The 27,561-nt window shown below is 36.4% G+C and overlaps 1 protein-coding gene across 4 annotated transcripts in view; it reads right to left on the bottom strand.

Annotated features, from left to right (window-relative positions):
• Window positions 1-1,137: 1,137 nt before the first annotated feature.
• The window catches only part of LOC121874874 (uridine phosphorylase 1-like), a 67,555-nt gene continuing 41,131 nt past the window's right edge, over window positions 1,138-27,561 (bottom strand). For 3 of the 4 annotated variants that reach the window (XM_042379190.1, XM_042379191.1, XM_042379189.1), the window contains 5 exons: window positions 26,831-27,092; window positions 25,143-25,352; window positions 23,195-23,333; window positions 21,914-22,107; window positions 13,736-15,348 (listed from right to left, as the gene is read on the bottom strand). In XM_042379190.1, the coding sequence (XP_042235124.1) occupies window positions 15,169-15,348; window positions 21,914-22,107; window positions 23,195-23,333; window positions 25,143-25,352; window positions 26,831-27,092 (985 nt within the window). In that variant the 3' untranslated portion in view covers window positions 13,736-15,168. Of the gene's footprint in view, window positions 4,572-13,735; window positions 15,349-21,913; window positions 22,108-23,194; window positions 23,334-25,142; window positions 25,353-26,830; window positions 27,093-27,561 lie in introns of those variants that run through there. The other variant, XM_042379192.1, reaches the window with a different exon arrangement.

Genomic DNA, 27,561 nt, shown 5'->3' with positions numbered 1-27,561 from the left:
CCTGTGATCAGTATAGCAGTCCATTTTAACTCATAATTTTGCATTTTTTCATCAAACCTGATAAAAGGAATGTTGTTCTACTCATTGAGTTCTGTTGTAAGGCTCAAACTTTGGCTTTAATGTTTTTTTTATTCATCAATTTCTATCAAATTAATTAGTTAGCTCTGCCCAATTGTACAATACTGTTCAATCTTAAGAAGACACTTCATTTATTTCATGATGCTGTGTTGTATTTGATTACAAATTGTTGAAACTATAATTTATATTGATGATTTTAACCCTATCACTATTTGGCTAATGCCAGATGATTTTATTCAGCACAGACCCCTAGTGCCCAAGGGGTTAAATAACTTTAGGACACACTGCTTAAGGCTACAGAGATTGTTATGGATGTTTCAGTTTTACAATAAAAATCATTGCACTACTGATGCATCACAATGATTGTTCACTTTTTTGGAGTGAGAATTATGAATTCTTGGAACAATCTGCCAGAGAGTGTTGTAATGCACTGAGTGTGAGCTCTTTGAAGACTAGACTTGACCAACACTGGAGCAGGTTCAGATACATTCAGGAGCCAGTGCATGCCCAGTACTTGCCAAAGTGCATAACAGAGACATGACCGACTGCCCAAGCGATTAATGAGCCGATCAGTGTCGAAGAGGATAAAAGTAAAAGTTGAGTGCTTTGAATTTAGTCCACTGGAAAGTACAGTCCTGTGTCAAAGTTGTTTTAAATTGTTCAAACCTGTTTCTGTTTTATTACACAAGGAAAAGTGTTAACTTTTTGGAGACTTGAAAGTTAGTGAAATCCATTTACAAGTGTTCCACATGCTATTTTTGACAAATGATACCATTTACCATCAATTTTTTTTTATGACTGCAATTTACAGTAGTACAGTATTTTACTTAGTGCTGCAAGAAACTTTTGTTTCCAGTCGCAGTTTTCAGCGAGTATTTTCTGCTAAATTCTATTATTGTAGTTCTTTAATATTTGTTTCAATTTGGCCAAAGCATTTTGAGGCAGTTATGTTCTAAACATGTTTTATAAATTTTTTAATCATCTCTGTTGAGTAGAAAAACATTCCTTCTATAAGGGATTATATAAAAAAAATGCAAAGTCATCAAGAAAAATGGGCTGTCCTACAAACTTTTTTATTTGCTATATGACAGTACTGTACATGAATGGATATCAAATAGAGTTGGTCCATTTTTGACACATTACTCGAAATAATAAAATCTTAATGAATGATAGGTTATTACATAAAAAAATAATACTGCAATAAACATTAATCCCTCAGTAGGATAATGTAAAACTAATATTAAAGAAGATGGTGCCTCTACCACAGATGTGGTTCAACCCCAATCTGTTAAAAAAATATAAATTATATTTTGATATATTAGATTAATGAAAAGTAGACAAATAAAAAGCATGACAGTGAAGATTACAATCTCTTTTCACCAAGTAAACTTCATATTCTGCTGATGAATGGGGTGACATTAATGAAGCGAGATGATCCATGGTCCACTTGAGAAAGGACGGGAAAGTTTTATCAGAAACATAACAAATCAATTTGCTTATGCTGTCCCTGACTGTTTCAAATTTAGAAAAAGCTTCACTAGCCTTTACATTGAGCTTATACAGTACAGGAGTGCTTCGATATATGAAAAGGATTTATTATACATTCATGGAAACCTGTTGTAAATAATTTTTTTGTAAATATTAGACATTTTTTGCATCGACTACCATTATATAAATGGAGATGTGTTCCTAAGAAAAAATACTTCTAAGCATTATGTATTAACCATAATAACATTAATAATGAAGTACAGTATCAAGTTTATTATATTCATGTTCTTGTTAGTATGTATGTGAGGCCTAGATTCATAAATTTTTTCCTTCATATCAAGAAAATTGAAGCACTAATCAGTTATAAAATTCTGCCTCTTATTTAGTGGTTGGTTAGCCATACTTTTAGATCAATACATAAACAGTAACACCTAAATATGACACATTATCTGTGTGTTTACTGTACCTGTATATATATAAGCACAGAAACAATGCCACACACTACCCTGCACTACAGTACACTGCTTACTACACGTGTTCAGCACTGGATGCTCTCAGATGCCTGTGTCAGCAACTCGGCACCGGAACTATTTTTTATTAATTTTTTGGGATCATTGAATTTTCGCAAATCAAAGCACTCCTGTACTCAAAGACTACATGTAATGTAGTACAGTATTTGATATGCAGTTAATCACAAGAATAAAATCCAATTGTACATAGATATCATAGGTTTAGTTACCAGTATGTACAATCAGATTACCAAATGCTGACTGGAACTGTAGGTTTCACTTCATGAAGTCAGTACAGTACCTGAATGTACAGCATTTAATTTTTTCAAGATAACTTTAAATAATAAATACAGTAATTTACTGGTCTAGTAAATTAAAAAAAAATAATCTAGAGTTTGTTTCTACTCTTTAACTAACCATTTACAGTATCTTTGTTATTCTTAATTTCATGTCATTTCTGTGAAGTGGATCAAATAGTATCAAGGCTCAAATATTATTTATATACAGTATACATGAAACCTAAGTTTCTTCTGAAAGGATGAAAAGTGCAGTTCTTGTACATCACTACACTGCTTCATCCTCATTCACAATGGACACTTTGATGAGGCACTGTCTTCACTCTCACACTGAAGGTAGTGTACTTCCACCATACAAGATTCTTGCACATTACAGGTACAGTTGTCTCATGTGAGACCACTTTACCCTTCAACTCTTTCTAATATTTCTCTCAAGTATTGTCAAATGTTTTATAATCTCAAATTGTTCATCTTCATCAACATACCATCTTAATAATTATTTATTCATGCAGCTTTATTTTTATTTCTTCCACCCATGTATATTTCTCACAGTTAAAACCCATAGCTTACATACCTAGGTCCCAAATAACAAAGGTTACCATTAATGATACTTACATTGACTAATCACGATCTAACTCATAAATTGGGACAAGAGATTATCTACTAAGAATTGTTTCTCTGAGAAGTGAAAGTGGGTTCTATAAGCCAGATGCCCTGTTAAGGACAATAGATACTGTACAGCGAACTGAAGACTGAGCCTTTGATACACAAGGAAACATTGTGGCCAGCACTGACCTCTACTGTCTCTCACTGCCCTACCTGTAAAATTTGTGAATGAGGGTGCCATACTCAGTGGCTAGTTGAGGGAATTGAACTTGTGACTACTGTATTGTATTGGGAGGCAAATGCTTTTTCTATTTGGCTTCTGCACCTCACAAATATATCCCGAAGTCCTGGTAATTCACGTTTAAGGAACTAGTACTAAATTCTTGAGTTTGATAATCAACATTAATGTGAAGCTTATTTTGTTTTTAGCAAGTGTTCATTCTTAAATAATTGCAGTGATGAAATTCAGACTTTATTTTACCATTTGTAATATCAAATGAATGTGCAAATATTGACTGACTACTGAAAATATACTGTTTTGCATCGAATTTTCTGATAATAAAGTTATTTTAAGAGTATGACCCTTAAATCACCCAATTGAAAAAAAATCACAAGTAACTGGTTGCAGTTCAGCAAATTATCCAGATTTTTTTCTCACAAAACTGATCATTGGTGGATAAAAATTATTTCATTATTTTTGACTGAGTAGTAAATTGTTAGACATGATTAAGCCCTCTTCCTGCCACATGAATACATAAATAAGACTTAAATACTTACACATAATCTCAAAGCCATCATCCTGAATAGGAGTGAACTATGGAAGGGCCATAAAACTATATTAATGTTAAAGTAACTAAACAAAAATCATGGAAGGGGAAGCTTGATGTGCAACATTATACTGACTCACTGTAATGACCTTTATTTATCGGCAGTACTGCTAAGTTTAGATAGTTGTACTGTACTAGTAGCACAATCTAGGAATGCTATTGGAAATGTCTCTTCATCGAGGCAGTGATATTAAGTTATTTTTATACTATGTGTATCTGGTTCACAAACAGAGATTGGTTTAGACATAAAACCTGTTGTTCTGGCTAAAAGTCTTGTGGGTTGACTTATTCCAAATTTTAATCAACAAAGTTACTTGAAGTTTGCTGCCAGTAAAGAAGTTTTTTTTTTTTATTATAATTTTCCACTTTCCACCTGTTGTAGACATACAAAATGTATTTATAAGTTGAGCATCCTGTTAGTATTACCAGCACTCAACATTTAACAATAATATTATAATATCAGTTACTGTATCAACAGGCAGGATTAATAATTAACACAACAAAACCATAAGACTGGATTTTTGGCAATATTTTTAGATAATACCTTTACATGGGTTGCTGGCAGTACTTACAGGGCTATCATTGTTTAATAAACATCATCTGTGTTCAGAGTTTGAAATTCTATCGTCTTATAACACTGCATGAGAAATAGTTCATTTGCTCTCATAATAAATCAAGAACCCTGCAAACGGCACCATTCTTAGCTCAGTGGAACTCTGTATTGTACGGAACCAAATTTTTGCTCGCTGGTCACATCCTGCTTATACCTAGAAAAAGGAAAGAAAGAAATATTAAATAAAAGAAAAAATAACAAATAATGTTTTAAGAGAAAGTAAGCACTTCATTATCAAGAAGTAGGAAATAAACACACTGTAATAAGGCTGGAAGAAAAGCTTGATGATCATACATGTTTATTTTCCTATGGCACACAGACATTTAAAGGTATGAGATGCACAGTCTTTATAGTATAAATGAGGTTCCCATATTTTACAGTATTCTCAAGTCGAACATAACTTTGGATATTGAATCATTTGAGGAACAAAGTAAATTTGTTATTCCATTAAATAAAGCCGCGTTCATGTTTACTACAGTTTCCAAATTGGTCAGCAGTAATGTTTTTCTCAAACCAATATACCTATTCAGTGTGAAGTTATGGGAAACTTCTGTACAGGGTCTATGTAAATAGTTTTTAGTGTCATTGAATTAAGAAAATAATCATTGCCAATGAATTGGCTTTCTTTTTTACTACAGCAGATGAATGTTAGGCCTCAAAGTTGTCGTTAAAGAAATAGTGGTGCTGTAAAATGAAGAAGAGTTCCCCCAAATATAACTACATGTATTCATTACATTAACACTATGAAAAATTTTCTGTACAAAATGGAAATACAGGTACTGTAGTGCTTTTTATTAAAGAAACACTGTACACTGTAAATCAGGGATTACCACAGAAAAAACTCCAGTCACACTGTCACAATAGGATTTGTAAACTGGATTACACACCTGTACACAATCAGTCACAGCAGACTATTGTAACATAAATTTTTACTAAAAAGCAAATGTGACTACTGACAGCAAGGACAAAGCTGTGTAATTTGAAATTGATTTTGTTTACCATCAATGAATCTCCAAATGTGATAAATGCATAAAACTTTACATTTTGTGAATTTATAAGCGTGGCAGATAAAGTTTTTAAAGCACTAAACTTCATGCATAGTGAGATGCAAGACAAGCATGTCAAACCCGTACACTTAAACCTCCATGTGATGATCTCTGGTAGAGTATATTTGTACCAATGCTGTTTTACGGTTTGCTTGTTTGGACACGTTTTCTTAACCCTTGTTTGACAAGCTAAGAAGTTTTTATTCTGAACCCTTAATTGTTTTGCAATTTTTCCCTGATAAATACTGTAATAAAACAAAAGCAATACAGTATAACTTTTGGATATTCAACCTATGCCAATGGAGATTAAGATTAATACAGTCCATGTACAGCACTGTACTGAAGTTTACATCATGTAATTACAGTACAGTACTGTACTAGAATTTTGAAAATGCTTATATTGGTGTGCAACATTTCATGGCATAAAACTGTTGTCATTTTAAGAATATGACATTAATGAAAAAGAATATATTTCGCTTAAGTTAATAATTTTATGGATATTTTAACCATGCAGGTAATACTGTACAGTCCACTCAGGTTTGTTGATCACTTGCTACACTAAATCCAATTACAGTAACAGTTTTTTGACAAAAATAATATAGTAGTTTATCTTACTTGTTTATGTATACAGTACTGTAGATGTTTATAGTAAAACAATATTTATTTTCTTCAGAACAATTTAATTATATGCACTGGAATCTTTCTGAGACCGAGAACCTCATACAAATGTAGATAATTTTTAATTATATAATATTTTAACTGTCTTTATACTGTACATACTGTATTACAAGATAGTAAATTCTAATACTGTACAGTATACAGCTTTAAGAGGAACAAGGAACTGTATCTTTATATATTTATATTTCTCATTCCAGCACTTGCTTATGGCAACATTTATGTATACTTTATACACATAATGGATTTTTTTTAAGCAGTTTATTTTTTAAACTATCCAACAGTTGAAACAGTCTTCTGCATGACTGCATAATTCTTAAGTACTGCAAGTAACAGAACAAAACTTCATGTCTTAAGCCAAAGATTTATAGTACTACTACAGTATACTGTACAACATAGGTATCCCTTGATTTGTGGTAGGGTTGTGTTCCTGAAAACTTTATTGTAAATTGAATCATATTTCACTGTTACTATAATAAAGTGGGGAGGTAAGATCCTAAATTATTTTTTTATCTCTCTCTCCAATATGTAATAAAATGACACTGCAACAGAACTTAAATAACTTGTATGTATAAAGATTGAAAAATGCATTACTGTATACGGGCCACCTATCATTGTCTGATTCATTGAAAGATTCTCAGCAAACAAAAGTGGTATGGACACTATATGGGGACACCCAGTACTGGAAAATTGTAGGCATTTGGTACTTCAGCACATGAAAAGAATGATTTCCAATAATAGCTTGTCCCCCTGAGTACAAAATGGTGATCTTCATAGATAATTATGCCAGCTTGAGATCTCATTTCATGCATGGAAATTTCTTGTACCACCTTTAATCAAGATAAGAATTTGACCTTATTATGCTTGTTGGACCATATGGTGAATTTGTGGTTTTAATGTGTTGTGGACACAATTGATAACATCCAACAGTTTGATCTGCAATTTCGTGATTAGTATGCAATGCGATGTTTATAACTGCTCCACTGCAGTTTTATGATTGAATGAAACAATCAAGTACCTTACTAATGCAAGCTAAGACACTAACTTTTCCATATAAGGTTATTCTTGTAACTTTAATGGCTGTTCAGTTATGGATGCTGTTCATTACTTACTGAATAGCCCTCATAATTGGACAAATATACAGTATACTCTCGATTTAATGGAATCTGATATAACGAACTCGATTTAGCAGAAAGTGTTCAGTTATGGATGCAGTTCATTACTTACTGAATAGCCCTCATAATTGGACAAATATACAGTATATACTCTCGATTTAATGGAATCTGATATAACGAACTCGATTTAGCGGAAAGAATTTTTCCCGTTATTTTTCACTTGATTTAGTGAACTAGTTCGCTAAATCGAGATTAATTCCGTTAATAAACTCACAGCTACGGAGACACCTCAGACACATGATATGTACATAGCAACATTAGAAACATTATTCATGACTTACCTTAAACTAGGGGGTTCGATGTTTGTTTTAGAATTTTTTCCATAATTTTTAAACACTTTTCCAATTGATAGCTGCACTCTTTTGATTTTATCCCCCACTCCACTTCCTTTCTGAGACTTCTTAGAGACTTTCGGCATGATGTCTAAGCACAGAAGTTAGTTGACCGAGATGCAGACCAAGAGGTAGCAGTAAACAAACACGCGGTGGCGGCAGGACACAGACTGAGCGGATGTAAACAAACCCCACGCGCCAAACGGCGCATTTGCCACGGATTTTAACGGAATCACGCTCAATTTAGTGAACTAGTTCACTAAACCGTGCGAAAATAACAGAAAAGTAACACAAATTTTGATTTGGTGGAAAGGGGCGGCTTGAATTAGTTTGTTAAATGGAGAAAATACTGTATCTATGTAAAGAAAACTTTTGTCCTGATATACAATAAGCAAGTGAACTATAAGTGAAATATTTAGTGATGAAAATAAATATTACTACTGTACTTGCATTTTTTTTTACATATACAGTACTCAAGGAAGGGTCAAAATGTATGTTTATTCTGTTTCCTAATTCTTTTTATAATGATTAGCACAACAGAAAGGCTACTATGCTTTTAGTTAACTGGTATATATATATATATATATATATATATATATATATATATATATATATATATATATATATATATATATATATATATATATATATATATATATATATATATATATATATATATATATATATATATATATATATATATATATATACATACAGTATTACCCCGCCTAACGCGGTTTCACTTAACGCGTTTTATCATATACGCAGTGCCTCGCCAGAGCTGAACTTTCACTTAACACGGATTTTTTCCACATATACACGGTGAGTGTCCGGCTGGAGACGCTATTTTTAGATTTGCGCCACCCTGCCTGACTGCCTGTTTTAGCTCATAAAATTCATACAAATTACCCGGCCAGAATATAATTTACATTGCTGGAATTCTTATAATTTGGTGATCATTTTGAATATAAACATCATATATTTTGCATTAGACATACAAATTTTAGATAACATTTTTTCTCTGGGTAACTATGTTATCTTTTGTGCAAAATATATGACATTTATATTCAAAATATTCCTGGTCTTACAAGGAATCCAGCAATGTCAATTATATTATCCTAACTTTAGTTTGAGGTATTATTTATTACAAAAAAGTTAAGTATTCTGGTTTTCCCACACATCTCCTTGGGACGGTTGGTGGGGGGTGGGGGGGAGGGAGGGACCGACCGACCATCTGTTACCCCGTGAAGAATATTTTTTTTTTTTTATTAACTGAAGATATTTGTTTTAGCTCATAAAATTCATACAAATTACCCGGTCAGAATATAATTTACATTGCTGGAATTCTTATAATTTGATGATCATTTTGAATATAAACATCATATATTTTGCATTAGACATAAAATTTTTAGATAAAATGTTTAATCTGAGTAAGTATGTTATCTTTTGTGCAAAATATATGACGTTTATATTCAAAATATTCCTGGTCTTACAAGGAATCCAGCAATGTCAATTATATTATCCTAACTTTAATCTGAGGTATTATTTAATACAAAATGTTAAAATCTAAATTTTTCACCCACTCTTCTCTTGAAGGGATGATTGGTGGGGGGTGGGGGGGAGGGTTGGGACTGACCGCGCGGTTGGAAGAGGGGGAAGGCAAGGTGGGGTACTTTGATTGACAGATAGTGTCGTGAAGATTATTATTTTTTTTATTAACTGAAGATATTTGTTTTAGCTCATAAAATTCATACAAATTACCCGGCCAGAATATAATTTACATTGCTGGAATTCTTATAATTTGATGATCATTTTGAATATAAACATCATATATTTTGCATTAGACATACAAATTTTAGATAAAAAAATTTTCTGAGTAACTATGTTATCTTTTGTGCAAAATATATGACATTTATATTCAAAATATTCCTAGTCTTACAAGGAATCCAGCAATGTCAATTGTATTATCCTAACTTTAGTTTGAGGTATTATTTATTAAAATTTAGTGGTTTTCCCAAAAAATTTCTCAGAGAGGGAAGAGCCAGCAGTGTAGTGTGAGAAGAGGGGGAGAGAGTCGAGTCCATTATTTGAATGGACATTAACTTGGCGACTGTATTTCTCTATTTCTCTTAAGTATTAATTGTGTGCATGTACCATCATAAAATTAAGATGTTATTTTTACTACAACATAGTTATGTGTCTTCAAAAAGTGGAGTTTGGGGGTCGGGCCGGTTTCTATTGGAATTAATCCCATATGTTCTGTTGTTCACTTAACGAGGATTTCACTTAACACGGGACCCTCTGGGTTCTATTGACCGCGTTAAGTGGGGTACAACTGTATGCAAGTAAATCACTGTAGGTGCGCGTGATCTAGGTATATGCTGATAACCACAAGGAAAGAAGAAAACACGAAGTTCCCAAGCGCTTTCGTGTAATTCACATCTTCAGGGGTGAGTACAGACTAGCTAGTCTTATTGCTCCTACAGCATATATATATATATATATATATATATATATATATATATATATATATATATATATATATATATGTAGTAAAATGTGGTACTAATCATAATTAAAGAATTTTACACAATTTTGGATTTGATAATTGCATTAATAAAATTTTCATTTACTAAATGGTTTTCACATACAGTAGTTTGAATGAAATAAGCCTGATACTGCAGACTGGAATGAGGAAAATACACTGGATGTTAATATCAAGTAAAAGACAGTAATAAGTGAAGATATTATTCTGTCATGCACTACATTAGGATATTTCTTGCCCAAGGTGAGGTGTATGTCTGAACTGTAGTGTGTCAGCTACAACCTTAAGCTTCAGTAACACTACAAAACTATTCAATGGTGTATCGTGTTACAGTTTATCAAATTATACAACAATGAATAGATTTATATTACAAAGACAAATTTTGTGATTAATGAACATTATCATATTAAATCTCTCTTCATAAGTCCAGAGGTGCTTTATAATATATTCTCTTGGGTATTTACTTGGAGTTTTACCTATCTTACAATGAAGCATGTTATCAAATGTGTGTTTAGTAAAAACACTTGAAGTTATCACAAGCCTTCCTTTCTTATATACGAGTATTTACACATGTACAATTTATGGCATATAATATGCACTTTTTAATGAAAAATGGCATGAACAATTACCCAATGTCCTATACCGGGTATGTGAAGTTGCGGTCTCCTGTAGGCTAATGAATCCCCCAGTTGCACTATCCAATAGGCTAAATTCTACCTAGCCCAATCCAGAATTAAAAATGTTATTTACTTAAACACATTATTATTACTTTTGATTAATTAAAATAATGAATTACTGTAAATAGAAAAGTTGGATTTATAACTAGCGATGATGATAACTCAAGGTAATTTGCCTCTGTATAATACCCAACTCTTTAGAACTATGCAGCAACCATTTCTGAACTCTCACAAACATTACCATCTAATAATGTCATACCTGCAACATTTATCGTATTATTTTTATTAGGAAAAATCACATATATTTTGAAAGAAACTGAAAATTATGATGATAACAGTGAATAATACCAACAGCCATCACCGTGCATTTGTAGTGTCTCACCAGCATGTAACGTCATTATCTGGTGTGCAGCAAAGACTTGTATTCAATTGCTATGAGTGAGTACTGTACTGTACTAAAATTGAATTTGATTTTATCCACACTATAAGAAAACTATGATTGCAGGAAAAAAATACACTTAAAAGATATTTACTATATATTCCATGCTGAAATAATGAGTGCATCTTATATATGTGTGCATCTTTTATGTGGTAAAATACAGTACAGTGATTATATATTTTATAAAATAAAAGTTACCTGATGAACACATGACATTAGAATTAACCCTTCATTACCACAATAGGCTTAGAGTATGAGCCCACAGTGACACCTCTAATTATCTCACCTTGGATATATGCCCAACTTGCATTTAAATTCCATTTGGTTTGAAATACTCAATACACACACACACACACATATATATACAGTATATATATATAAACCAAACTTATTCATGAGGCACAATTTTGCATTTTACAATGATTTGCCACAGAAATTACTACTACAATCCCAAATGCATTAGAGTACTGTACTGTATTACCAGCCTGTGTTGTGATGTTTTATCATCTCAAAGAAAGTACTTTATAATATACTCTTGAGTCCCTCTAGTTAGACAACTTCAGTTTTACCCTTGTTGAATTACTCAAAGCATCTTAATTTGGACAATGAATTTGGACATTTTGTCAATTGATGTGGATAATTCAGACATTACACAAAATTGCCTTTATTACTTTAACTTATAATGTATCTGCATTTATGCATGATTAAATTATGTTAGCTCTGATGGAACACTGCATTATACCACACAAATGATACATGGGGAGTTGTGAAAACATTAGTGGCATTGCATTACTGTACAAAACAAAGATTTATTTACCTTGGTTGACTACCACCTTTACAAGGACCAGACATGGTGCATCCCAGAGTGCTAAGGGAGTTGTGCACTGAGCTAGCTGAGCCCCTGAAGATCTTGTTCAGTAAATGCCTGGATGAACAAAAGGTCTCCAGTGATTGGAAAATGGCTTACGTGAGTCCTATCTTCAAGAAGGGCGATCGTCACTTCACAAATAACTTTAGACCAGTGAGCTTAACAAGCATAATATGTAAAGTACTTGAGATCATTATAAGAGATGCCATGATGGAACATCTACAATGAAACAACCTTGTAAATGATTGCCAACACGGATTTATGCCAAGGCACTCCTGCTTGACACAATTACTTGAGGTAATGGATATTTGGACCCAAATTCTGGAAAAGGGTGGTAGTATCGACAATGTTTACCTAGATTTTGCCAAGGTTTTCGACAGTGTACCCCATGAAAGGCTGAAAATTAAACTGGAAGGGTAAGAGATTCGGGGAATGTCCAAGCGTAGATAGAAGACTTTCTATATGACCGCAAGCAGTGTGTGGTGGTTAATGGCACGAAATCATCACCTGTACCTGTCAAAAGCAGGTACCACATGGTAGTGTATAGGGCCCGCTGTTGTTTGTTTGCTTCATAAATGACATGCCTGAAGCTGTACATTCCTCCAAACAGATGCTTGGAGATGATGCCAAGTTATTTTGGGAAATTAAGAACCAAGTGGACTGTGAAGAGCTGCAGAAGGATCTCTGTGAGCTTCAAGAATGGTCGAAGAAGTGGCTGCTAAGATTCAATGTCACGAAGTGTAAGAGGCTGCACCTGGGACATACCAACGGTAAGGAGGCGTATCATATGTCCCAACGGGACGAAGAGACTGCATTAAATGAGACGGAATGTGAAAAGGACCTTGGTGTATACGTTGACAATGAACTGAAGTTCTCGGGCCATTGCGAGAAAAAGGTAAATCAGGCGACTAAATTATTAGGTCTTATAAGAAGGTCGTTCAGATATCTAGATGGTCCGTCCCTCATAACGATCTTTAAGGGTGAAGCGCTTCCCCACCTGGAATATTGTCACCCCATCTGATCCCCGAGATATGCCAGGGACTGTCAGTTGATTGAAATTGTCCAAAGGAGGGCCACCAGACTGATGCCTGCACTACGGCACCTCAGCTACCCTGAGAGATTGGAGAGCCTGAACTTGCCTAGCTTATACCACAGACAGGCAATGGGAGATCTAATTGAGGTGTACAAGCATCTCAAAGGGCACTACTCAGTTGAGTGCACTTACCTGGAGCTGGCAGATGCTTGCCCCACAAGGGGACACAGCTCATGGTTAAAGAAGCTGCAAGTCCAGAAAACTGTGAGGGGTAACTTTTTCGGAGTGAGAATTGTGAACTCCTGGAACAACCTGCCAGAGAGTGTTGTGATGGCACCTATTGTGAGCTCTTTCAAGACCAAACTGGATAAGCACTGGAGCAGGTTCAGATACATTCAGGAGCCGGTGCATGCCCAGTACTTGCCAACAGTGCGTAACAGAGACGTAACAGATCGCCCAAGTGGCTAACGAGCTGATCAGTGGTGAAGAGGATAAAAGTAAGTAAGTAAGGACATTCAAACAAAGGGGCTATGTGTGGGAATACTGTACAGGTTTCAATTACTGGACATGTGAGTACATTTCACAAGTACTGTGGAATTTGAAAATTTGGGGCTCAATGCCGAAAAATTGCCGAGTGCTGATCCTGTAAGTTAACATTGCCAAAATGTTCAAATTATAGCGAAGCCTGAATTAGAGGGGTTAGAGTGTATAGGGTATACAGTACATGCATTATGAATAAATGATATGATATATTACCATCCCAAAGGTAGCTAATAATTAAGGATATATAATATCTGAGAGAGCCAAAAATTAAGTGATAATGCAATGCAGGTACAGTCCAGTACTCTACTGTATATATACCTGTGTAATATATATTGTACAGCATCTACCGTTTTGTTCAGACTTCTTCATTTTATGATAATTTTACTCCATCTAATCTACCTTTAACTGTACTTATAATACAGATTTATGAAGAGTTATTCAATATCTAAGTTATGGAATATAAGTGTTACTGTACTTCTGGAAAATTCAACAATTTGCAGACCTCACAATTGTAAGGTTATGTCAGCAATTGGATGGTTATTGTGTAAGACAGAAAAATAGGTGAAGAAAGGAACAGGATAAAAATAAGTCTTCAAATTGTGACAGATCAAGTATCACCGGTAGAGTAGTGTTGGGTAGGTCAAATTTGAGTATGATTATGATCACTCCACCATATGCCAAAATGAAAGAGTAGAAATTAAAAGCAAAGGCAAACTGTGCAGTAAAGGCTTGCTAATGGTCTAATATAAAACATTCCTAATTACTGTTTAAATTGCATTTTAAATCAGGATACAACACCAGTATCTCTTGTTCCGTGTTTACATTCAATCAACCATTCATTAATCTATATATGGTGCCTCCTACACAACTACAGGTACAGTGTCTCTAAACTGACCATAATTACTGTACGTATTGTATGTTGTATATATGCCCATGGTAAAATGTTATGCTGGAAACTGAAAGTTAAGACAGACTTCACTTTAAGTTTTACCATTCAAGTATATATACAATATATATATATATATATATATATATATATATATATATATATATATATATATATATATATATATATATATATATATATATATATATATATATATATATATATATATATATATATATATATATATATATATATATATATATATATATATATATATATATATATATATATATATATATATATATATATATATATATATATATATATATATATATATATATATATTGCTGTTGACTTAAATTATATGGGCGCTGCTGTGTATAAAATAGGATTCAGAAACTTTTAGCCGTACATTAATAAAATGTCTGCTAATAAACAGACAAAATAATACCAAATACAGTACAGTAGTACAGTATATGTACTGTACTGCAGAACCTTGCTTCCTTTGCACTTCCTTGAAACATAAGGTTTCTCACTCAAAACAAGCAGATTCCTGCCTAACCATGTGGGCTTGTTTAGGATTTTTGACTACCTGTGGGTGTTCTCGCTGGGGAATGTCGAAAGGCAGTCCAATTTGCTTCTTTATGTAGCGAGCAACTAACATTTGAGGGTATTCCTGCCACTTGTTGAGAGTCTCCTTTGGTGTGGACACCTGTGTATAAAGTATGGACATGAATAAAACCTAAAATTAAAGTGATTATAAGATTTAAGAAATAAGAACACACAAGTTAGTGATGAAATAAATTTTATAATATACAGGTTGACAACCCTTTATCCGAAATTCCAAAAACCGAAAAGCTCTGAAAACCGAAAGTTTTTTGTGCATTTTTTTTTTTTTTTTTAGCCCACCCGGGCACAGGTCACTGACCCACATCGGGGCCTGAGGGGCGAAAATGTAATAGTAGTAATAATTATAATAATAGTGATTATACAGTTAACCCTCACTTTACGCGGTCCCGCATTCCGCGTTTCCACGTTAACGCGGTGCCTTGCCAGAACCTCACGTGCTCACATTACGCCGTACGTGAACCCCATTACGCGGAGAGTGTCCGGCGCGACGCTATTTTTAGATTCGCCCCACCCGCCACCCGCCCGCCTGCCTGCCTGCCTCTCCCTCCTCCTCCCTCCGCTTGGGCAAGCGGCGCGGTAAGGTTGCGCAGTGTGTGTCTTTGTTGGGTTATCACTGACGTCATATGACGTATCAGACCTGTGATTGGCCATGCATCCCTACCCCCCTCTGCTGCTAGCTGTAATTGGCTTAAAGTATTATGACGTGTCCACCCGGGGGAGGGAGGGAGGGAGGAAAGACGACGCTTGACCTAGCCGCGGCAGTTTCATCCCTCAAGGCCACTCCGTGTAAACGCGCATCCATTGTTCGGTAAAATGGCTTCCGCCGGACCACCACCCCCAGAGAGAAACCTTTCCTTACCTGGACCCAGCGGCACTAAACCAAAGAAGACACGACGTTCCTTAAGCTACGAGGTGAAGTATAGCATCATCCAAGAGTTGGAGAAAGGAACAAGGCAGGTTGATTTGGCGCGCCAGCATGGCGTGAACGAATCTACGATCCGGACTATAAAGAAGGATTCAGCCAAGATAAAGGAGCACATGAAGATCACAAAGTCTACAGGTGCTTCTATGATCAAGTATTTTCACAACCAGGTGCTTCTCAAGACAGAAAAATTACTTGTGAGGTACTTGGTGCGTCAGGCGCGACGGAACATGGCGGTCGACACGCGCTCTGTTAAGGACTACGCACGTGAACTGTACATGGCAGTGGCACGAAAGATGGGAACTTCAGAGCCCAAACCCTTTAATGCTTCCTCTGGGTGGTTACAGAGGTTTAAGATCCGGAACAAGATCACCAATATAAACATTGGTGGTGAAGAAGCGAGTGCTGATCGTGCTGCGGCTCGGGAATTTCCTCCGTTTTTACGTGAGATTATGGAGGAAGGACAGTACAGTGACGACCAGGTGTTTAACATGGACGAATCTGGTCTTTTCTGGAAAAAGCTACCTTCCAAGTCCTTCGTTGTGAAGAATGCCAGCAGGATTCGGGGCCGGAAAATGCAGAAGGAACGCATCACCGTCCTGTTTACCACCAATGCCTCCGGTACCTGTAAGCTCAAGTTATTGGTGATCCACACAGCCCGCAAGCCGCACGCCTACAAGAGCATGGACATGACCAAGCTAAATGTCCACTGGCTGACCGCACGTAAGGCATGGATGTTCTCTACACTGTCCCTCTCCTGGTTTGATGACTGTTTTGTTCCCGATGTAAAGAAATTCTGTGAGCGACAGAATGTCCCATTTAATATTTTGTTGCTGCTGGACAACGCACCAGGACACTCGCCCCTACTGTTAGATCGTCACCCCAACGTAAAAGTGGTCTTCCTTCCTCCCAACACTACGTCTTTAATCCAGCCCATGGACCAGGAGTTGATTTGCAATGTGAAAGCTGCATTCTCAACAAAAAAATTCCAGCTCCTGAACGACTACACCAACACCAGGGAAGAGTTGCGTAACCTGAGTGACACCACCACCGATAGCAAGAGCGAAGAAGATGAGGATCAACAGTTGGAACAGCAAAAAATACTCTTCAAACAATTCTGGAGAGTATTTAACATCAAGAAAGCTGTGGACTTCTTGGTGGAGTCATGGGATCAGCTGTCTATTGCTACAATTCGTCACGCATGGAGACATGTGTTGCATGGAATACCAGGTGAGAGGAGGAGTCAATCTGTGACTGGTGAGGTTCAGAATGTTGCAGTAGCAGTGGACCTTGCCAGAGAAGCTGCGCAGACTGTTACAGTTCCAGGCTTCTCCGAGACCACCAACGACGACATCCTGGAGGTGATCAGAGATCCTGAAGTGACTGCCGACGAGATGTTGGAAGAAGAACACGTCAGTGAAGAGGAGGAAGAAGGTGCGTCAGTCTCCGAAGAACACAATTTAAGTCATAGTGATATTAAGGGTGCCATGGAGTGTGCAGAGAAGATGAAGTCCTTCCTTTCCCGCGACAATGACGATGACCGCTATGAAGTCTTCCATACCCGGCTGGTGCAGGCTATGGAGCCGTACATCAAGGTGTATCACGACAACATCAACGCCAGCCGTCAGCAAAGCATAACAGATTTCTTCGCCCGCAACCCACCACAGCCAGCCCAAGCCAGTGATAGTGACAGTGAAGGTGACTTTGAGGGATTTGTCAGGGAAGCCCTGACAACTGTAAGTGACAGTGATGGTGATTCACCTAGTAATGGTGATTCACCTGAGGGCCAGTAATCTGCCCTCTGCCTCGGAACCAGCCTCCATCCCCGTATGCCGACCCATCTCTTCTACTACCGTAAGTGTTACACCTAATTTTTAGTTTTCTAACCTTACCTTTATTTTTCCTATGTTAACCTTTATCTTTCCTAACCTAACCTCTTCTATATTACTTGTTTTTTCATACCATCATAAAGTTAAGATAAAATTTTTACTACAACATAGTTGTGTGTCGTCAAAAAGTGGAGTTTGGGGATCGGCCCGGACTCCATTTCAATTAATCCCATATGTTATGTTATTCACTTTACGCGTTCCTCACTTTACGCGGGACCCTCCGGGTTACATTAACCGCGTAAAGTGAGGGTTAACTGTACAGTAATAATAATAATTATTCATAGTTAATAAAATTTTTAATAAAAAATACACAAAAATAAAATAAGAATGATAACAATAATAATAATAACAATAATACTGTAATACTAAAATAATAATAATAATAATAATAATTATAATAATAAAGAAATACAAGAATGAAAAAAGATCAAAAGTGAGAAACACGACCTAGACCTATGAATTATTATTAATATTATTATAATTATTATTATTATTATTATTATTATTATTATTATTATTATTATTATTATTATTATTATTATTATTATTATTATATTTTAGTCCCCAGGCCCCAATGTGGGTCAGTGACCTGTGCCCGGGTGGGCTGATCCCTGTAAAAAAAAACAAAAAAAAAACTAACCATTCTGAAAACCGAAAAATTCCAAAAACCGAAATGCATCTGGTCCCAAGGATTTCGGATAAGGGATTGTCAACCTGTAATATTAAATATCTGGTATCATTTACACTGTAACCTTACTCCGTATCTCCTCCTTCATCAGGTTGTAATTTCCTTTGTAATATTTGAACATTGACCTGTTTTTGTCATGAACCAAGTAACAGTTAAATCTAAGGGACAATGTTATGTGGCGACTGGTGCCAACTGGGGCTAGGTGTTCCAGCTTGGCCTCCTCGTTAGTTATGATGAGGTCCAGCAGTTTGGGTGTTTGCTCCCCCCTGGAGTGAATCGGATCTTTAACACGTTGGAAAAGAAAATTGTCTCTCAGAGTTTCTATAAAAAGAGTGGTAGGATTGTTAAGGTCGTTTGGCTTGGATTCATTTCTCCAGTCAATGTCAGCATAGTTAAAGTCCCCCATGACAAGGAGGTGGCTAGGGTTTAGCACTGTTACATTGTCAATTAAAGTTCTTAAGTTCCTTGGGTTTAATATGCTATAGTTTGGGGATCTGTAGGTACATGTGACAATAAATACTGTAAGTTTATTCCCTGTAGTTTAATTTTACACTACTTTGATTCTTCAAAAACATCCTCTTCCCACACCCTCACCTGGCTGGCTCTAAGGTCTTGTCTAGCACAGATAACCACACCTCTCTTGCAAGCTTCTTGAGAAAGGTTCATAAATGAGTCATATTCATTTACTGTATTTTGAACTCACATTCCTCCAGTTTGATCTCTCCTGTTTTTGTACAACACCTACTTTATTGGGTTGATGTATGTTCAGTAGTGTTTCAAACTCCGCTCTCTTGTCAAGGAACATGTTAGTACTGTATTACAGTACAGTACATGACTTTCAAGCCGGAAATTGAACTCGGTAATGCCTCTGGTCTTGGTAATGACTCCGGCCTCCTCCATTCTCTGCAGCTGCCTCATTTACTGAATCCCTTGTGTTTTGTGGGGTGTGGTCAGAGATGACACTGTTTACATTGAGCTCACCTCCTCCTGGGTGGGAGGAGGAATTCCTCTAGGGTTGTCGCCCCCAGGGGTGTAATAAATCAATTAAATAATATGCCCAGCATGACAAAACAGATGCTCACAAGCAGCAGATGCAGGTAGTGGGGTGTTAAGCTTGAGAGATAAGTCACATAAGGTCAGGAAAGACCCTAGTAGCCCATTCCATCCCATGGGCATGCCAAGTTGCTACCAAGTTCCTTCAGTTGCAGAAAGTTGTGGATGAATGTTGCCTCCATAGTAAGACTCACCATGAACTGTCCCTCTGGGTTGGGGGCAGTGGTACTTAGTTATTGAAGTTGAATTTTAAATACACTCAGTTTCCCACATATGTATAGATACAGGCTTTATATCTAAGATGGAATTATATAAAACAATTTAGAATCGCAGCCTCTTTGAAATTCATTTTAGGTTCAAGTATATGCAAAGAGCAACTGATGTCTAATGGGAAGACCAAGCCCCTGAAGGAAAGGTGGTGGGGGAGAAGAGAGGGGATTCGATGGGGGAGAGGGGGATAAGAGGATAGGCCAAGTGAGGTGCGCGGTCAAGGTGATAATGGACACAAGAAGATCAAAGGGAAAGTCCGTTGTCTTGGCCACTGCCACATGACCTGACATCACCTCATCTCACGAGACCTCTAGGTATGTGACCACATGATGTCTCCCCACACCCACACCATACCCTTCATGGCTCCACCCACACAACTATTTTACTGTGGTTAATAATTAATTAATTAATTAATATATTATTAGTTTGCATGTAAGGAGTTATGATTTTTTTTTTCAATTCTATTTGAGTAAAAGTATTCGAAAACCATACTTAAGTAAAAGTACTAAAATATTTTAGTACTTTTTAAAAAGTAAATACCCAAAAATTTTACTTGAGTACAGTACCCAAGTAAATTTATTTAGTTACTTTACAGCTCTGTATATATATCATGTAGATCAGCGCTTCTCAAACTATCTGATGTGGCGGACCGGCATGGTTTTTTTTCAATGTGCCACGGACCGGCGAGCAAAGCGAGCCAATCCCGGAGCCTATAGGCCCCCCCCCCCCAGGAAAATCTTTTGAGATATGTCCTATTTCAGGGGCATTTTGAGACTATCTGTACTAAACATGAAGACATGATGTCTTATTCATTCTAAGGCCAATCATCATTGACGTAACAAGTCTTCCCAGTGTGCCAGGGACCAGTACCATATTTGTGCCATACAATTAATTGTTTACGATCAGAGAAAATATTATTTGAACATTCGTAGTAATATTATTTTATACAGGAAAAATATAATGAATATAAAAGTGGGTTGGGATGGGGTCCCAAATGACAAACACGCAGATACCCGTATGATGCTCTCTGTTCCACTTCTTGATGGTAACTAACCACTGACCTGTGACCTGACATCACAGACTGCTGATCCACACGTGTGGAATAGCAGGGTTGCCAGCTGTGTGACACCCTTCACGGCTGGCACGCATAGTAAAAAATCGGCCATTTCTTTTAATGGGATGCATACATTTATTTTATCCGAAATTAAATAACTACCATACTTAAAATAAAAAGATTTATGTTTTGGGTGGATATGGCGTAACTGGTGGCCGAGAAACGTGGCAATTCTGGCAACACAAGGTGATGCGCCCTATTGATATCCCCAGGTGTGGTTCCCACAGAGTCAAACGCCACATCATCATGAAGGTGTTGTTATACGTATTTCAGTTCGCTGTTTTGCTGTTCATTATATCGCATTCGTTAGTTGCATAGCAATGACTTTTAACATGAGTGAGTAAATGAAAAATATAGCCATAATAAATATAAAAACTACAATGAAAATGTAAAAAAAAAAAGACCGAGTCAGATGTCCCGGCAGTGTCACGTGGTGTGGAACGTGACTATCGTTTCTTTCTTTTCTGAAAACTCTCCGCGTACCGGCAGACGATGGCTCACGGACCGGCACCGGTCCGCGGACCACACTTTGAGTAGCACTGATGTAGATCATTGTACATTATTCAACAATTATCAATTTTGCATCAAGGTAACTTGTATTAAATGTATGACAACTAACATATAACAAAAATGTATACTGTACTGTACAGTACAGTATAACAAAATTTTTGTACATGATCTTCAATTTAAATAACAATTGCAAGACATTACCTGATCTCCATGGAGGCGATTGAGAAGTGTAACACAGATAACAGCAGCCTTGATACCTGCATGTTGGCACAAGGCAGCAAAGCACAGAGATTCCATTTCCATATTAACAACATTAGCATCATGAATTTTCTGCAGGAATTCCAACTTATCCTCTTCCTTGTAGTCACAGAAAGCACCATCTAATCTTCCTTGACCTATGGAAAACATGGTTAAACTTTTGGAAAATGGAACTCACTATATCTCTCGAACTAATTGTGATAGCACAATCATTCTTGTAATAAATTGAAGCTTACATACTCAGGATTATGTTGCAATAATTTTGTCATGATTAGCAGTAATCATGAAAATGATTCATATCTTTAGCAATTTAGAGGTAATTAGATTTTGATGTAATTTGAATATTTTGATATATGATACTCATGTACATCATAATTAATCAAAACTCAGTATTTTCTGGCACAAAATTGATCTACATGATGGAAATAAAGACTATTGCATGCAAAATAATTTACACACACACAGAATCACTCAGCAACGTGGTTCCCTAGACATTATACACTGCATGCTACTACTGGAGCGTCTCAGCAGGAGCGACAGCACACAGTACGCCAGCAACCCGAACTTACAGCTGACAATCCCTTTACAGAAATGGAATTTTCGACCCTACAAACTACATTACTTTGGAATAGAGAGGCAATAGGTATGGGAAGACTAGGGGATAAGAAAAATGATTTTTGGCCGGAGTGGTGCTTATAGTTCGCATAACCTCATATCTGTATATTCTTTAAATATTAATTATATACTGCTCACAGTCCTCTTGTTCGACTCTCCTGTTTTTGTACAACGTTAACTAAACTGTAGCTGTTCTAATTTTGAAGATTAGAATTTTTATTGGGTAAGCAATTCTTACCTTGCTTCTCAGGAACACACAGCACTGGTTATATTGTATAGTATACTACAGTATTTGAAAATTGATCAAGAGATATAGTACAGTACATTAATTCTTCCCCATATTTAAGGCCTTTACTCTTGGCTTTTAACATATATTCTATGAAATCAAGAGCTCACACCTCAAGGAAGATAGATGCAATATACAGTATTGTACAGTATTTCTGTAGTTGTTGGTGTAATATCCTTCAAATGTGGTACATAAGGTTATACCAATGCACCATGTCAAATACAATACCCTTCATAACCAACAATTGTTTGTCTATTACATAAGACTATACAGTAAACTAGGAACGTACAACAACATAGCTTATGAAGGAACAAGCAACTGACCTTCGTAGAAGTCATATGTGCACATTGTCTTTCCAACAGTCACAGAGAAAGGATCTGTATCACAATGCAGATTTTTTAGGTCATTAGCTAACTGCTTATCCAGGATAGCTGGTCGACGCTGCATCTTTCCCAGCACAGGCTGTGTGAGTTGAAAATTGGCAAATAAAGATGAAATTCTTCACAAAAAATAATGTATAAAATAAGATACTGTAGTCACTACAGTATCTTGTTTTGTAAAGTGTCATCTTTTGATGCACTAAAATATAATATAGTACAGGTCGGGGTATCCTTTATCCGAAATGCTTGGGGCCTTAAGGGTTTCGGATTTGGGATATTTTCGGATTTTGGAATAGCCGTACCTATATCCTGTATAATGCGGTAGCTCACCCAGCAAGGATGGGGCACAAGTCTATGCACAAAATTAATTTATATTTCATTTACAGTATAAGGATACATATATTCTGCAGGTAGTTTTATGAAATATAATTGAATCATTTTGGGTATAAAATATATGATAAGACGTAAGCAATCAATACCGTCTGTTTGGCATCACCAAGACGCCTGAATCTGAGGCACTAAGCAGCCTGTGTCTTACCTTTATTCATTACACACACACATACTTACTCTAGTAAAAATTATGATATATGCCATATTCAGTGTATTATCTACCATAAATATAATGAAATAGACTTTCGGATTTCAGAGCATTTCTGACTTGGGAATTTCGGATAAGGGATACACAACCTGTATTAGAATAAAAGGAAAACAATAAAACACTTCTTTGACTGATACATTATATGCCCACGTTTGTTAAACTGAGTGGCCTATTTAAAACACCTACAGTAATCATTTTTAATATAAAAATCAAATCTATCCTTTATTTTGTAGAATGCTATATTTACATTAAAACTAATGATGACATTTTGCCAAAAGCTATGAAAGTTATCATTAAGAGAAAAAAAAGAAAGATGGACTGATGAGAGATGGAGAGGAAACTGTACTAGGCCACCAGTCCTTTGGTCCCAAGTTTGAATTTTCTCTGAGTAGGCAATGTAAGATATATCTAGTGTGAGCCAGTATTAGCACAAAAGTACTGTATAACCATATTTTTTTTATGAGGCAGAGCCCAACCAGGTACAGGTCATCAACCCCCAGCTGGGTCACAAATATCCTACTTTAACCTGTCTATTTTGTGACAGGCCCATGTGGCTGATGCCTTTGGTATGCAAAGAGTAGTGTGGCTGGCACAACATTCAACTGCCTCCACTTTCCCAACTGTAAAGTTAGGTATCGGTGTTAATTAATGGACTTGGGAGTGTCCTAGAATTGATCCGGCAACCCTTAAGACAGGATAGGAGTGTTTCATCCACTTATTGACTGCACCCCTCAGCATAGATATAAATTCTCTTTAAAATATACAAAAATGGATGATGAAGTTAACACTAAGCATTAGGAACCATCCATGTGAAGAGAGATTAAGAAAACTGAATATGTATTCTTCTGATCAATATGAAAGATGGGGGTTAAATAAAGGCAATATAGGGTACCTAAGGTATTTAAACTATTCAAAGCCAAAAGTATGCAACAGAGAATTCAGCGACCAACCTATTGGCTAGTAAGCTAAATATTGGCAAAAAAGAGTAAAGACAGAATTCCAAACAATGTATATAAATTAGAGAAATTTGTACTGTACAGTATTTAGGAAAAATACTGTTGGTGAGCATTGGTTCAGAAAAAACAAAAAAGAGTTGCAGATGGATGTAAAAAGTTACATAATAATTTGATTAATACAGTTACATTACGAAGTCCCAAAAGTGGATGAACAAATGATCGATGAATGAGTGATAAATATAAATGGGAGCTGCCTTGCATGGGTTAATATCCTAACAGCAGCTTCCTTTATTCTTATACAGTCTTATTTTTAAACAACCACTTCCAAGTGACTCACCAACTCCAGGTAAGGCTGCATCATGCCATCCACAGCACTCTCTGTAATCACCAAGTTGCCACCCTCAATGCCAATACCACCACAGGTACCAAGTCGGAAGAAGATTGGGTTCTTACACTTTGCGTGGTACATAAGTTTGATCACTTCATGAAGAAGAATCCCCACAGAGGGAATTCCCATCCCATGTGAGAAGCACAGCACTGGTCCAACCTAGAAATAGTTCACAAGGTTATGCCACACCATGTAAGGATCTTGTAATGTAAAGAAGACCAACACAAAAAGAGAAAAATAATGTGTGAATGTGTACTGAATGGACTCCAGGAAATCTGTGATGTTTGGTAGGGTCACACTGGATAGCACCCTTTTCATGTGTGTCTGGGCCAAACAAGATTTGAACCCTTGATACATTGGTGAAAAATACATATGTTACCAATGTAGCACCAACGAAATGATGCTATTTCTAATGAAAATGTACGTATACAGAATGCTATATAGAGTGAGCATTGTGGTGTGTACGGTAATGTATGTTGTCAATGAACAGAAGTTTTTGGGCCATTGTAGGAAGAAGGTGAATCAAGCAACTAAGCTAGTGGGCTTTATAAGAAGGTCGTTCAGATACCTTGGTGGTCCTTCCCTTGTGACTCTCTTCAAAAGTGAGGTGCTTCCCTTTTTGGAATACTGTATTGTCACCTTGTCTGGTCCTCAAGATATGCTAGAGACTATGGCACCTCAGCTACCCAGAGAGATTAGAACACTTGCAATTGCCTCGCTTACCATATTGGCGGGCAAGGGGTGATTTAGAGGACATTACTCAGTCGAATGTCTGTATCTGGAGCTGTCTCACAAGAGGCTTAATGTTGAAGAAGTCACAAGTTAAAAAATTGCCGGGGCAAACTTTTTTTGAGTGAGAGCTGTGAACTCTTGGAATAATCTGTCAGATAGCATTGTGTTGGCACTGAGTGTAAACCCATTCAATACCACACTGGTACAGGTACAGATACATACTGGAACCAGTGCATGCCCAGTACTTGCCAACAGTGCATAACAGAGACGTAACTGATCACCCAAGCGGTTAATGAGCCAATCAGTGGCAAACGGATAAAGTAAAGTAAAATTTAGCGTAGGAAGGGAACACACTGTTGGATAAGAGAAATGGGAATATGCCACTGAATATACTGCACTACATGGAAATTAAGATACAGTATAAAGGAAATGTATTACTTCATATGGTACAATGGGAATGGGAAGGAAATGTATGACTGTACAGGTATATGGTACAATGGGAAGGAAATTTTCTAATGATACATGTAGGATGAGAGCATGTTGTTGTAGAAGTTTGGAAATGAAGAAGGGTGTTAGAAAGGGTGGATGGAATATGTGTACTGTACTGTACTGTACTATGGATCAAATGAATCAGTATTAGTGAAATAATCTAAAAGAAGCCTCATCAAATTTAAATTTAAAACTTCATTGAAATCAATTTACTCTGCAAATGGCAAGTGTCCTTTTTATCCGTTGGGTTACACCTCAATACTCTATCACTTACCTCGATAATTCAGGGTGCAACTTTTGTGTTGGTGACATTTTCTACACCTTAAGCAAATTCCTGCCTATGTGGCCTTAGGACCTGCTGTTCTTGAACACGAAGGACAACCATAGAATAATATTGTACTGTACATTAAATTCACCTTATACATGGAGTATCGGTATGAATGGTAGGAAATATCCAAGAGGGTGGTTCCTGCTGGTAGCTTGTGTCCAATCTCATCCATGATGTAGTTAGCAAAACCCTCCATGCGCTTAGGTGTTCCTCCCATGCAGACAAATCGCACATCACTGAACATTTCTACCAGGTCGTGGGACCCAGAGCCTAGTGCCAGGTGGTACAGTATATCTTGTTCCATCTCTTGGATGTGGGGATTTCGTAGACGCACTGCATCGTCTGGGAACCTGAAACACAAATCAAACACATTGTAAAGAAGCTAAGCCAATCTCATCTTTGACATAAAGCTGTCATAAGAATGGAATAAGTCTGAGAGAAAAAAATAATGTTCTGGACATTTGACTCAGCAAAGACTTGCCATTTAATTTCATTATAGCACCCATTTTATCCACTGCAATCACTTCAGGTCAACTAAAAATTACACTAAAATTTTGTACAGGCATATTTATGTTCTCATCATTATCAGATTACCTCATTCAACAATCTATTACAGTACCTGTATACTAGGGTTGCCATATCTGAACATTAAAAAAAAGAGGACGCTCCCGAAGACATCACCACCCCCCCCCCCCGGCACACACAGGCTAATATACAACATACATGGTAGAGAAATCTTAAAAAAAAAAAAAATTATCTTTGCTTAAGGCTGAACATCTTCATTCCCTTAGCTGCAGTCTTCTTCCCCCACTGTGTGTG

This window comes from Homarus americanus, unplaced genomic scaffold (genome assembly GCF_018991925.1).
Source record: "Homarus americanus isolate GMGI-L3 unplaced genomic scaffold, GMGI_Hamer_2.0 scaffold56009, whole genome shotgun sequence".
Lineage (NCBI taxonomy): Eukaryota > Metazoa > Arthropoda > Malacostraca > Decapoda > Nephropidae > Homarus > Homarus americanus.
The sequence above is the reverse complement of the archived record's forward strand: the minus strand, read 5'-3'. Positions and strand labels throughout refer to the sequence as shown.